This window comes from Oculina patagonica, chromosome 7 (genome assembly GCF_052425735.1).
Source record: "Oculina patagonica isolate OP01 chromosome 7, crgOcupat, whole genome shotgun sequence".
NCBI classification, from domain to species: Eukaryota; Metazoa; Cnidaria; class Anthozoa; order Scleractinia; family Oculinidae; genus Oculina; species Oculina patagonica.
The window spans coordinates 4,461,579-4,474,918 of NC_135764.1; the positions used below are offsets into that span (position 1 = coordinate 4,461,579).

The 13,340-nt window shown below is 41.0% G+C and overlaps 2 protein-coding genes across 2 annotated transcripts in view; both read left to right on the forward strand.

Annotated features, from left to right (window-relative positions):
- LOC144660141 (protocadherin-like protein) overlaps positions 1–13,340 on the forward strand; it is a 58,270-nt gene that overhangs the window by 5,735 nt on the left and 39,195 nt on the right. The window contains exons 3-6 of the mRNA XM_078520700.1: positions 8,246–8,340; positions 8,863–9,332; positions 11,242–11,381; positions 12,480–12,931. Of these exons, the coding sequence (XP_078376826.1) occupies positions 8,246–8,340; positions 8,863–9,332; positions 11,242–11,381; positions 12,480–12,931 (1,157 nt within the window). The remainder of the gene's footprint in view (positions 1–8,245; positions 8,341–8,862; positions 9,333–11,241; positions 11,382–12,479; positions 12,932–13,340) is intronic.
- Positions 908–6,192, forward strand: LOC144660858 (protocadherin-like protein). The gene is made up of 2 exons (XM_078521587.1): positions 908–3,515; positions 5,534–6,192. The coding sequence occupies exons 1-2, from the start codon at positions 1,352–1,354 to the stop codon at positions 6,190–6,192; spliced, it is 2,823 nt and encodes a 940-aa protein (XP_078377713.1). The 5' UTR covers positions 908–1,351.

The window sequence follows — 13,340 nt, forward strand, 5'->3', positions numbered from 1 at the left end:
ATCTTGTTTCGTCGTCGCAGCTGATGTTTTTCCCTACGCCAATGACGAGGGCCTTTGATAATTGTTTTCAGCGTCAAGTAAAATAATTTGAGACATTGATAAACAGCGCTATATCCGTCGTTACGTAGGATCGATAACTTTAGTTATCCGTGGTTTTAACCTTGCGTCCGGAGGTTACAACAATCACATGTCTGCATGCTGTCGAATGCTGCCAGGCCAGGTGGAAAGGGACCCCGGAGTTGTTCAACTCCGTGGAAGGGGCACTCCGGGAGAAGGGGGGGGGGGGGCACCAGCAATTGGCGCATTGTATGAGCCATTGGTAGGCTCCTTCTCTCTTCTACTTTTGCCGGCATCTGTGAGTGAGCAGATCTTTAGGTGTGAAACACATAAAGTAAACCGAAAATTAAAAACGACAGTGTATTTCAACAAAAAAAAATGGTAGCTCTGCAAACAAGCACGAAATTAAACGTTGTGCAAGAAAAGGCATGATTTTTAAATGTGTCGTAGCTTTAAATAAATAAATTCAAGTGTAAATTTAATCCAGGATACACAATGCAATGTAACAGGTGGTTAAATTAGTTATTTAATTTCGTTTAGTGGCTTTGATTCTGATTCATGTTTCTGTTAACATACGGGTGCAGTTTATAATTTCGCAACTAAAACAGGTTACAGTAGCACAAATAAGGTTACAATAAAGGGAGGTTCGTTATAGAATATTTCATTACTTTGCTTTTACATTCATCATGATTATTTCCGTCTGGAGTTAGAGCCACCTGCTTTGTTTACACGCTTTGTGCTAGCAGGGGCTGACCACAAAATGGCGGAGGAAACAAAAGTATCCAATCACCGACAAAGTTTTCCCAGCCACATCGCGTACAATTTGTGGGTGTAACGTTTAAATCGAAAATCTCGGCATCTGCTAGGCCTAAGCCAACTATAAACAAAGCTAAACAAATCTTAACTTTGATGATTTTATTTGCGCTTAAACAAGCAACGAAAACCATAACGTGGAAACGCTAAAATGCAGGCGGCCCAAGCATTAGTTGCAAGGTGTCTTTCGAAGACAAATCGTTTCCCCCATGCGTGACCGCAGCGGAACTCGTTAGACATTGGCACAGCGGTATCTAACGAATACTTTGGAACATTTTACTACGCGATTGTTCTACATTTTGACACCTGTGTTGCACCTAGAGAGACGACGCAACTAGCAGTAAAATATTGAGGATTTGTTTGAAACGTTTAGAAAGGAATCTTTTCGTTGGTGACGACAGACCTTTGTACAAACTTCAACTGAGGAATGCTGCAAACATTTGGTGATAAGCTCTGACGCAACTACGGACTTGGTTTTAAAATGCGGCTGTCTGTCATCGCGGAATTTTGCGCCTTTCTGATTTTATTTCACTTAGCGCTCGACGCGAATGCCGAATGGAAGAATCTTATTAAAGTTACCGTGCCGGAAGGGCAGCCAAAAGACTACGTAGTTTACAATGAGCTACCTTTTCCTACAGGCGATGAGAAGTATACGCTATTGTACGCACAGAAAGGAGACTCGCTAGACAAAGTCGTGTTATTCCAGGTCTCCTCGATAGGCGTTATAACAACAGTCCAACCTCTGATTTACGAGAAAGGAAAGACAAACAAGTACGACCTCACAATCGTGCGAAGATCTTCCAAAGAGACAAACGGAGGACTTGCCACGACCGTACGAGTTACGGTGCAAGACGTGGATAACTTCCCGCCAGTTTTCGCTTTCAGTTTATACAACGGCACCATTAAAGAAAATTCGCCAGCGGGAACTACAGTTATGGGTTTGGAAAACTGCCACGCCGAAGACCGAGACAAATCCGGAATAAAAGCGTACAAAATCATCAAAGGGAATGAAAGAGGATATCTGGAAATTTGGAAGTATGACGTTGGCGACAAGAGTTTCTTACAGTTGAAAGCGACAAACCGTCCGATCAAGCGAGGGAAGACCACGCCCTTTATGACGTTGGTTGTCGAAGCGGAAGACATGAGGGTTCCGCCATTAACAGCGCGCACCACCATCGGCATAAAGATCGAAGAGGTAAACGACCACACTCCAGTTTTTGACAAGAAAAGCTACGCGCGAGAAATAAGCGAAGACACACCACTCATGATGCAAGTTCTGAAAGTGCAAGCTTCAGACGAAGACGAAGGAATCAGTGGAGAAGTGTATTATTTCTTTCAGACTTTGACAACCTTTTTTACGATTAATGCGTTCACGGGAGTTATAACGCTGGTGCGCGAGTTGGATTACTCAAAGAGCGCGCAGCGTCTTCATCGACTAACTGTTGTGGCGCGTGACGCAGGAGTACCCAGTAAACAAACATCGGCCACTGTTACAATCACTGTGCCTCAAGACATCTCCAATTTCCCTTTTCCAGCGTCTCAAAATGCTGATCGAGAAAACACAGCACCTTTCTTCCCTAAAGCGCCGTACCACTTCACAATTCACACGTCATTTCCGGTGAAGGGAAGTCTTGGCGCCATCTTTGCCGTGGATGAGGATCCTCCTGGACCCAACAGTGAACTGCGGTACACGCTAGTCAGCGGCGGCTCTTCCGGTGAATTTAACCTCGACACGTTCAGCGGTGTGTTGACAGTGAACAAGGAGCTCGCTATACAAACATATACTTTGTCGGTTCGTGCTCAAGACCAGGGTACCCCTGGAAAATTCGCCACGGCACAGGTAAAAATTGATGTGGAGTATGTAGACAATCCGTACAACCATCCTACATTCAGTGATCCCGTACAAGCTATATCGGTTAAAGAAAACACTGAAATTGGTAAATCTGTGTTTCGAGCTTCGGTGATTTCCGACTCAAGCTCGAGCAAAGGCATCGTATACTCGGCAATCTTCGGCTCTGCGATGCCATACTTTAAACTGGACGAGGCGACGGGTGTTTTAAAGACTGCTGCCCCGCTGGACAGAGAAAAGCATGAGGAGTATGACTTGATGATAGAGGCAAGAAACAAAGAGAAAATCCCTCGCCATTGTCGTCTTTACCTCGTGATAGACATTACAGATGTAGACGACACCAACCCAGACTTCACCAAGCCAGTTTATGACGCCAGCGTGCCCGAGGGTAGCCCCGAAGGGGCCTTTGTCACTGTAATCCACGCAATCGATCAAGACAACCCTTCTGTTAGCTACGACGCTTCCAGCTCGTCCGAGTTTAAAATAGAGGCAAGCACGGGCGTGATAAGAACGAAACGAGTGCTAGACAGAGCAACTGGCGACAGGAAATTTCTCCTACATGTAACAGCGAGCGACGATCAGGGGAAGACTTCGAACGCGATTGTTAACATCAACGTAACCAGTGCACACGATTCCGCGCCCAAATTTGAGCTGGAATCGTACAGGGTTTCTCTGCGAGAAGGCCAGGGGAAAGTAGAGAATTTACTGTGCATCGCGGCGACTGGAAGTAATGGGCCAGTGAAATATTCTATAAAATCTTACCCAAAAGGCAAATTTGAGATCAATGAAATCACAGGTAAGGGAACATGCACCATTATATTTTAACACAGCATCCTATTCATGTATGACGTAGCGCATTTAAAACGTATATGAATGTAAAATTCTATGATAGTCCTTCCCGTAAGCTCTTAATTTAACTTGGCTTCTGGTAGACACCTCCAATACTGCTGAAAAGAGCAAGTCGTTTCTTGTAAAATCTAAACTTACAGGTTCAATAATCGAAAATTTTACAGACACCTGAATGTTGAGGGAAAGTTTGTGCCCCTAGCAGAGGTAAACGTAAAATGTCCGACTTTGCAGAAGGGTCTACAGGAGTCTACAGTAGAACACCGATTTCTCGAACCCTCGGTTTCTCGAAACTCCAGATTTCTCAAAACCAATTTTCGTTTACCTTGGATAGAACATCGTTGTAATTTTCCCCCGCGCGATTTCTGGAAGCAATTTTCCTTTTTCCTTGGAAGGTCCTGGAGATTCGAAAAATCGGGGTTCTACTGTATTTCCCCTAAATGTATTTACTCAAATGTTTTACAAACCCTCTTCTGCAACCAGATTTGCCTTATTATAAGTTTCGTGTGGGCAGTTATTTTACTTCAAATCTGATTGACTGATCAAATAATTAACCTATAGCTTGTCTTAATATGCTGGGAGACATTATATGCTTGGCCCAGATTGAATGTGGCTTTTGTCATATTAAATCATGGCCTTATTTTAACAAAAGAAGAAATAACCTCTCTCAGATCTTAAGCCACCGCGACACACTCCCATTTTGATTTAATAAAAAATAACCGTTCTTTGATACCAATATAAAGCATTTCATTTTGAGGTTGCAAAATATCTTAACTTATTTATAGAAAGCGATTTATTTGGAAAATAATATTTACGCTCGCGACAAAAATTGGATCGCGAGTTTTAAAAATATTTTGAGCAGCCGTCATAAAATAATTGGAAAATTAAGAGAAAACAGAATCCTATGTCTTATCTCGCTTTGTGACATGACGCCGGAATTGGAAGAATTACTAAAAATATTTTCAGGGTGTGCTATTTATAAAGAAAAAAGCTCGCGTCTAGACAGGGTTTCTCTTCAAAAACCACAGAATTACTGCTTTATCGTGTATATGTTGTGGTTAAGTTCAATTTTATATATTGTACAATTTGACATTTTCCTTTGTTTTATATTCATTATCAGATATTACCATACACCAGAACAAAGAAAAATACCAAATTGTACGAAGGGTAAAACTGAGCCACAACACATATGTAAATGAAAATATTTTATTCTGAATCGCAACTGAAAAATTTTGAAGCAAATTACACATTTCGTGATAAGAGCCAGGCAATTTGTTAAGACTTTTGGCATTTTTATTGTTAATAAAAATTAACAATAAGTTAAAGGATCTATTTGTCTAAAGCTTGAGATATTTCAAATGAAATCTTGATTTCTTGATTAAAAAAGAAACTCCATAAACATAATTCCATTTCTGGTTTAAAAGACTTCACAAGCCGACGAATAGTAAAGTTATTAGCTCGGTGAAAAGAACTTCGCAGGTGCCAATTGTGTTTTAATCCTCAGGGGAGATAAACGCGCTATTTCATTGGTTCAATTGCATGAAGGCCCGGCAAAAAAATAAATATCATTGAAAAAGAGGTGGAGTCGCCGCTGTGTGTCCCTCGTAAACGGCGAAAAGGTTGCAAAATAAGGAAATTTGTGCCATGCAGATTCTTTCACTGACAAAGATAATTTTCTTTCTTTTACTTTCTTATTTGAGTTATACTGTTTTTATTTTTTGTTAGACGCTTGAAATTCACCAAAGTATTATTTTCTTCTGCAGTTTTTGAAATTCCACAAAGGTATTTCATTGAAATTCAAACATGCACCGAATACTCGCTGCTCTAATAAGCGTGCACGTCGACAGAAAAACAAAGAGAGGGCGCCACTGTTGAAAAGCCAGAAAAAGTCTTCAAAGATTCACTATAACATTCTTTTGAAACCACAGCCAAGTTATTTTAATAACATCTTTTGTTTTTTACCAACAGGAAGACTGACCGCATTGAAATCGTTCGACTACAAGCTCGAGAGAAGCGGCTATCAATTTCAAGCTGTCGCTCAAAGCGAAAGCTCTCCACAAACGTCTACCGCCTCGATAACAGTGCTAATCACAAATGAAAATGGGCCGCCGGTCTTTACGAAGAACAACTATGAAGTTACAACTCAGGAAAACGTGGCGTCGGGAACTAGACTTCTTGTCAGTGATGAAAACGGCGACAAGAGCGGATTTCGCTTCTCTGTTGAAGAAGACAGTTCCGCATCTGATTTTGAATGTACACTGGACGACATCAAAAATGTAGATGTACTCGATCACTTTCAAGTTCTTCGGGTTGGATCGGAATGTCAATTGCAAGTGATTAAGAATTTCATTCAGCTTCCCAGCCAGCAATTTGAATTCCAAGTCCGCGTTACCAACGTCATACAAAGGAATCTATTTGGCAACGCTGGCGTGGCAGTCAAAGTGACAGATACGAATGACTTCGCCCCTGAGTTCACGCAATCCTCGTACTGGGTGTCTGTCGCGAGTGATACCCACTCAGGGACGAGTTTGGCACAGGTTACCGCTACTGACAGGGATACCCCGGGGAAAGCTGATTTCGTGTACGAGCTTCTGTCTGAGGGTAACCCAGAGGACCGAAGCGGTTAGTGGTTATATAATTTGTTTAGAAAATTAGGTTAGTGGTTGTTTTATTGTTATGAACAACAACTATTCCCGGGAGTACGCAAACTTTTTATAGGGGGAGGCTCCGCCCGAAGCCCAAATTTTGACCCTTTGATATATCATTTTGACAGAAAAGGTAACCCTTTCATGTACCTTTGATAGAATATGGAACCCCCTTTCACATAGGTATGGAAGGGATACCTACCTCTTTTCTTATTTTTTTCACTTGAAAAAAAAACCTTAAAATACTATGTACTTATTGACTGAGTGGAAGGGCCGGACGGGAAAATATTTGGCTCGAGGTCAGGACGTACGTACGGGTCCGTGCGTCCTGACCGAGAGCCAAATATTTTTCCGTCCGGTCCGCCCTAACTTAGTCAATAAGCATTTTATCATATGATCACTGAATTTGTTTGTTTGTTTTTCTTTCGTGGAAACAGACGCGGCGGCCCGTTTCGCGCGCATTTTGAAAAGCCAATGGTAGCTCGTAATTTGTTTGGGAAGCCAGTAAAGTGCATTTGAACTGCGATGTGCGTACAAAGTTTTTGAACTTTTGTTAAAATTGTCAACCAAATCTCCGAGTTTTAGCTCCATTCCAAGAGGATTTAAAACCGACTAAATTCCTCGTACATGATTGCAGTTAGTAGAAATTTCAAAGGAAACGTTTTTTAAGGACTACAACAAAGAATTTGCATGACGTTTCGGCTAGTCGTGCTCGTCTCAGCGAAGACTGAATTTATCCTGATTGAACAACTTAACGACGTTTCTTCTGAGCCGAAATTCACAATTGGTTTAGTTTGAACGAGAGGATTAATTAATTTTCCACCAAGAAGGATTTTGGATGTTAAAGACAACATTTGATCATAATCTATGAAACTACATAAAGATTTGCGAAGGGATTGTACTGGCTGTTCAGGATGTTGCTTCGCTTCTTTTGTCTTCGGCTTCAAGTTGTTTTGTTTACCACGGATCGTAGGATTTATGAACGTCTGCTGTTGCTTCTTAGTCCCTGAATTCGTTAGTTCCTCGACGATGTTGACCTCTGCATTACAGTTGATGTCCCAATTGTGCTTAAAATACTTCGTAAAAACAAGCGGGAAACCGTGTCATAATCAGGTTAGTCGTAAGCATGTACTCGCATTTTGTTTGTTGTGATTTGAAAATTTACGCACCAGAAAGAGAAATTTGAGTTTACTTCGCATTTGCATTTTTCCTTCAATGTTTATCATGACTACAAACCAGGATACGTCTTTGTTCGATAATGTTGTTTTTTGACGGCTTTTATTTCGATTTTATTGTTGTTGTCAGGAGTATTTCTCCATCATTTGCCAAGTTTAAACACGTTTTGTTTTAATTTTTGCGCCTGCAAACTACATCGCTTTCTAGATAGTAAAGTTTTAATAAACATGTTGGACATTCTTTGCTTTTTGGAAAAATCTTAATTATCGTCAACTGAATTAAATGCCGTAGCATCAACTGGTTCCATGCAATTCCGGCATCTCCCAGCAGTAGCGGGGCCGTACGCATTTCTAGTAGGGCCGTACGGCTTTTTTCCGGCCCTGCTAGAGCGAGGCGTACGGCCCTCATACGGGACTTTTTTTCATATGGTTTTCCAAAGAATTTACGCGCGGGTCCGTACGGGTCATATGATAATTAAATTAATCGACCGTTCGGTGGGTCTGTTCAAGATATTTTGAAATAACTAAATACCTAAATTTTAAATACCTACATGGCAGTTTTTCTTTTCCTTTTTGAACTCCAACACGTGAAATCCGTACCCTTTTTATATACCTACAACAGTTTGGTAACCTGTCACTTGGTAAATGGCTACCAAATAGGTAGCCATTTCGCTGGCGTAGCCTCCCCGAATATTGTCCAATATAAGGAGTATCCCGCCCCCCCCCCCCCAACCCGGGCCGAAGAATTAAATACTATGTAAACTTAACTAGGATGCTCGTCAATCATTTGAAAAAAGAACACCGCTATATTCCATTGAGTGCTTTTTTGTCGTTGTTGTTTTTCCTTCTACTGTTTGCAGATTCCAAATAGACAGTCAAGGCGTTGTTAGTAGCACTTCAAGCTCATTGCCTGAGAACAGAGTTTTCAACTTGAAAGTCAAGGCTAAAGAAACAGGTGAAAAGATCACACATAAGGATATAAGTGTCGCATAGGCTTCATAAGAGCTTATTATCGAAATTTTCTTATTCCATATTAATCTGCAATTGTCTAGGTTGTTTCTTTTAGATTTCGCAGCTTTTTAGTGCTCCCTCGTAAAAGAAACAGGGTTTTACAGGCACTAAAGCTTTAAAATTCACTGAAGGACGTGTAAAGAGACAAATACTTTAAAAAATATATACTTTGTCCAACCCAGATATAAAAAGGCATATACGAACCCTTCCTGTCTTCACCAAGTCACTCAGAATTTCTAAAGAAACTAATGCTTGTGCTAGCCTTCGTTTATTAACACTTCGAGAACCCCTTACTGCGTTGTTTAAACTCCAAAACTCTAGGATAAGTTATAAGTGAGATTTTATGATATCCAGCGACTAGGCGCTAACCAATAGTGGTCCAATACTGAGCTAATACTGGTCAAGTACTGTTTGAATAGACTGGTCAAAGATTCTCATATTGATTCCTACCATTTCTCTTATCCAGGGAACAACCAGTTAAAAGAGAGCGAAGTGCCGCTTAAAATCTCCGTACACAGTACACCATTTGTAGCAGTGCAATTTAACAGCCCTAGTTACCGCAAATCTCTTGCTGAAAACTCTCCTGTCGGCTCTACCGTGTTCACCGTGAGTGCCTCGCGCCCTGGGTCGGACGCCGGAACTTTAAAATACTCCATTGTAGGCGGAAATGTTGATAGCACTTTTAATATTAATTCTAATAACGGCAAGGTTACCTTGGCGAAGAGCCTTGACTATGAAACTGTGAAGAGCTACAAGTTGATCATCCGGGCAACTTTTGAGTTTTCTGGTGGAAGTGTCCCGGATGTAACAGCCGAGGTAGCAGGCCAGGTCACTGTGCAGGACGTCAATGATAATAGTCCTAGGTTTCTTGTGTACCAGTCTCCTACTCGGATTACTATTGAGAGCTATACACCAAGTGCCACTGAAGTAATGCAGGTAAATAAGTTTAAATCATGATTAATTAATTTTTAGGTTGGTATGTTTTCCTTTTGGCTTTTTTCTCTTTCTTGCTTGTCTTATTGGAGTCATAAAAAGCTAATCTTCTGCAATATGCTGAACTTTCATAAACCATTTTCAAAAAATCGGCTATTACATACTACTTATTAACCGAGAGTGAGGTCATTACAGGGGAATCTCAGACCGAGGCCTTGATGTATTGACCGAGCGATAGCGAGGTCAATACATCAAGGCCGAGGTCTGAGATTCCCCTGTAATGACCGAACGGACGAGGTTAATAAGTTATTTATTATATGGCCTTTTAGCGCTATTCTAAAAATATCTAATAAAATACCGAGGTGAAACTCGCTCTCGCTCTCTGTGGCTCTCTTCGTCGCTCATACTAAAGAAGTATCGGTATGCTAATATTTTTCTTTCAGTTATTGAAAAGATAGTTACATTTTGTCGGTATTTATTGTCGTTTTCGCAATTGTGCTAGTAGCTTTTACTCACAACTCAAAAACTGTCGAGCCGACAAAATTTTTCATAATGCCCGGTCATTACAAGAAAATAATGCCCGCTCAGCAGCCAATCAGAGCGCGCGTACTACTGTAGCCATATAATAATAGTACATTAACATGACTATCATATAATGTTATCATATAAACATTTACACGTTACGCAATTGGGAATGCTTACGCGATGTAAGGCCAGATTGCACCATCATTTCGACGCTAGCGGGACTTCGAACGCGATGTTCGACGAGTTAGCTTCACCGAAAGGTCTCTGATGAGTCTCTTGGCGGAGACGAAACATGCGTGTCAGACCAGCCACGAAAGTATCATATAACGTAAAGAATATCAAAATCTGTTTGAATTTTAACAAAGATTGTGATAACATTTCAACTTTCTTTAGAGATGATTTCCAGTCCGTACTGCGCAATCTCCGTCTGCAATGTTTGTGAGTCTCACACGAAGGAATGTTTACTAGCAAAAATAACAATTTCGGGGCAAGACGTACCTTTTTCTTCATTATTAGCACCAAATATCCTTGCAAAACAATAACAACGAGTAGAAGAACCTCGACACTATTCCAAACCGACGTTTCAGCTCATTGAGCATCTCAGAAAGAAACGACCCGTAATGGCGGACTAAAAAACTTCATGTAAGCTGTTACCGAAGTGTAACGTATCAACGTATTCAAAACAAAATTGAAAACAAAACCCGAGACTGCGCATTACGGACTGGAAATCAGCGTTAAGTCCCTGATGTCAACTTACAAATTCCCATAACTGGTCTCCATACATTTCTTGTTGTACTGGTTGGAAGAATATTATTTATTATCTTGGTGATCCTTTTTTTTGTTCTTATGATCTACATGCCTAAACCTTTATTTATATCTTGAGGAGTAATTAAGACGGAATCCACCAGGGCTTCGAGTATTAATTGAACAAAATTATGTGGCAAAATTAGTTACATCTAATTGCAAACTTCTGTGTTATTGTTTCAAATATCTAATAAAAAGATCATTTCTAACAGCACTATACATTGAAACAAATTTCGAAGTTCCACTGAATCGCTTAAAAGATGATTTTTCAAAATAGCTTCACGCGAGATTTTACCAATAGTTTACATGGTTCTTGTAAACTTTGAAACATTCATTTTCTCACGCTCTTATAGGAAATTGTTGTTGGAGTTATCACGGATAACTTACATCGTTAGCTTTTAAAAAGCGTAGAAAACAACGCAATAGGATTTATATTATTCTGGTTCTTGATTTCTGTCGAACAAGAATTAATATTACTCGATTTCCTCTTGGATTCCTCTTGGATTCACTTAAGAGTGACAACAATTTAAAAATTGTTGTCACTCTTAAGTGCTGATAGCGTACATATTTTATTTTCCTGCAGTTGACAGCAACAGATAAGGATACAGCCGGCTTTGGCTCGGTGACGTACAGTATTTACAAAGACGGAAGTAATCCTGCCATCAACATTCCGTTCTCGATCAATTTAAACACAGGCCTACTCAGGACCAATAGAGAAATCCTGTATGTATTAACGTAACCCTCACTTAAAGGGGAGGCGCGGTTGCCTAATGGTTAGCGCGCTCGACTCCGAGTCGAACGGCCCGGGTTCGAGGCCTGGCCGGGGCGCTGCGTTGTGTTCTTGGGCAAGACACTTTACTCTCACAGTGCCTCTCTCCACCCAGGTGTACAAATGGGTACCGGCGAATTTACTGCTGGGGGGTAACCCTGCGATGTACTAGCATCCCATCCAGGGGGGAGTAGCAATACTCCTAGTCGCTTAATGCTACGGAAACCGGGATAAGCTCCGGCTGTATGGGCCTCATGGCTCGGAGACAGACTTTACCTTACCTTACCTTCACTTAAAGGGACTGTGTCACGGATTTTAGCCAAAGATAGGCATGGAAAATGACCATCAAATTCGACGAAATATAAAAATAACCTCTTAAAACAGTGAAGGAACATTTCAATAACACAGCAAATACAAAAGAAGGGACAGATGGCCAAAAGTGACGAAGATTGAAACAAAAAATTTTGAAAAGAACCCCTAAAAGAGACCAATCTGGGTGTGGCTCAAACTTTTCTTGACCCCTAATGTAAAAGATACCAAAAAACTAAGAATAGAATTTATATTTGTATTGGTTTTGCCATGTTCTTTTACGGATAGTTTTGCTATCCTTATCTTAATGCGACAGAGACATGATATTTTCAATTGTTCTTTGTTCATTGTTTGCAGTCACGCGCTGTGACGTGGACAGACATTTCAAATTTGACCTACAGTTATGCATTTTTGACTCTCGGATTGGTCTCTATCAAGTCTCTGCCGCATTAAGTTTTCTACCCAGTTCGATCAGCCTTGCAGTTTCACGTTTCATGTATTTCTTCGTGTGTAACCCTAAACGAGATCATTATGGCTAAAAATATTGGCTTTTTGCCCTGAACACCCTAAGCGAGACCAAAAATCCGAAATTTACACCCCTAAGCGAGACGACGAGCATCCCCGTCACTTTCATATGCGAGTCCCCCCCCCCCCCCCACCCCTGGGGCTTTTTGTCAGGCTTTTGCGAAGCCCTTTTTCATCCTTTGCCATTTCTTGCCTGACAAGTGGTCTTTTGTGATCAGATTTTCAGAACGAAGTCGCTACTCGTTGGTGGTGAGAGCTACAGATGGAGGAGGAAGACAAAGCGCCACGACTATTGACATCACCGTCCTAGACATCAGCAAGCCTCCGGCATTCAGCCAGGACGAGTACTTTAAAACCATTAGCGAAAACAGTGAGGTTGGCACACGTGTCATTGACATTAAAGCAGTATATGACGACTCTACTACCCTGTTAAAGTACACCTTCATCAAAGGCAACTCGGACAATATGTTCTGTATCAATTACTTGGGCGTTATTAGCGTGGCGCGGCCCCTGGATCGCGAAAAGGTGCCCTCGTACGAGCTTACGGTTATGGTGTCCCTTAACAACAAAAATGATACCACCGTTGTCAAGGTTAACTTGAGGGACGCTAATGATCATGCACCTTCTTTTGGAAAGTCGATAATAGTCCTAGATGTTCCGGAGAACCAAGGTTTGTTGTCAAAGTGTTTAATTTTTACCCCCAATTAGTTCATGCTTTGGAATTCGTTACTTTATTCCTTATAAGTCTATCACAGTAACGCTTTAAGCCGGACTTACACGGGTAATTTTAATTTTATGTGTCAATTTTTATATGACAAATATATTTGATCATGGAGATGACACAACAATTATTTGTCAGCAGTCCAAAGTTTAGTAATGACCTTGGACAACAAAGATACGCGCGCACAGTGCCCAGTGCGAGTTTGGGAGATTGGGGACCACATATGATTACGCAATATTTGTCATATTTTATGCAACGAGTCGTCTACATGAGCAATTTTCGTATTTGATAACTTGTATTTGTCACAGCGTCATTTTGAGGCCAAAAATTGATGAACGAACTAAGTCCCCCCCCCCCC

Excerpts from the sequence above, each read along its gene's own strand:
- LOC144660858 (XM_078521587.1), top strand. The coding sequence starts at position 1,352 with ATGCGGCTGTCTGTCATCGCGGAATTTTGCGCCTTTCTGATTTTATTT. Across the intron at positions 3,516-5,533 it reads TGAGATCAATGAAATCACAG|GAAGACTGACCGCATTGAAA; the intron begins GTAAGGGAACAT and ends TTTTACCAACAG.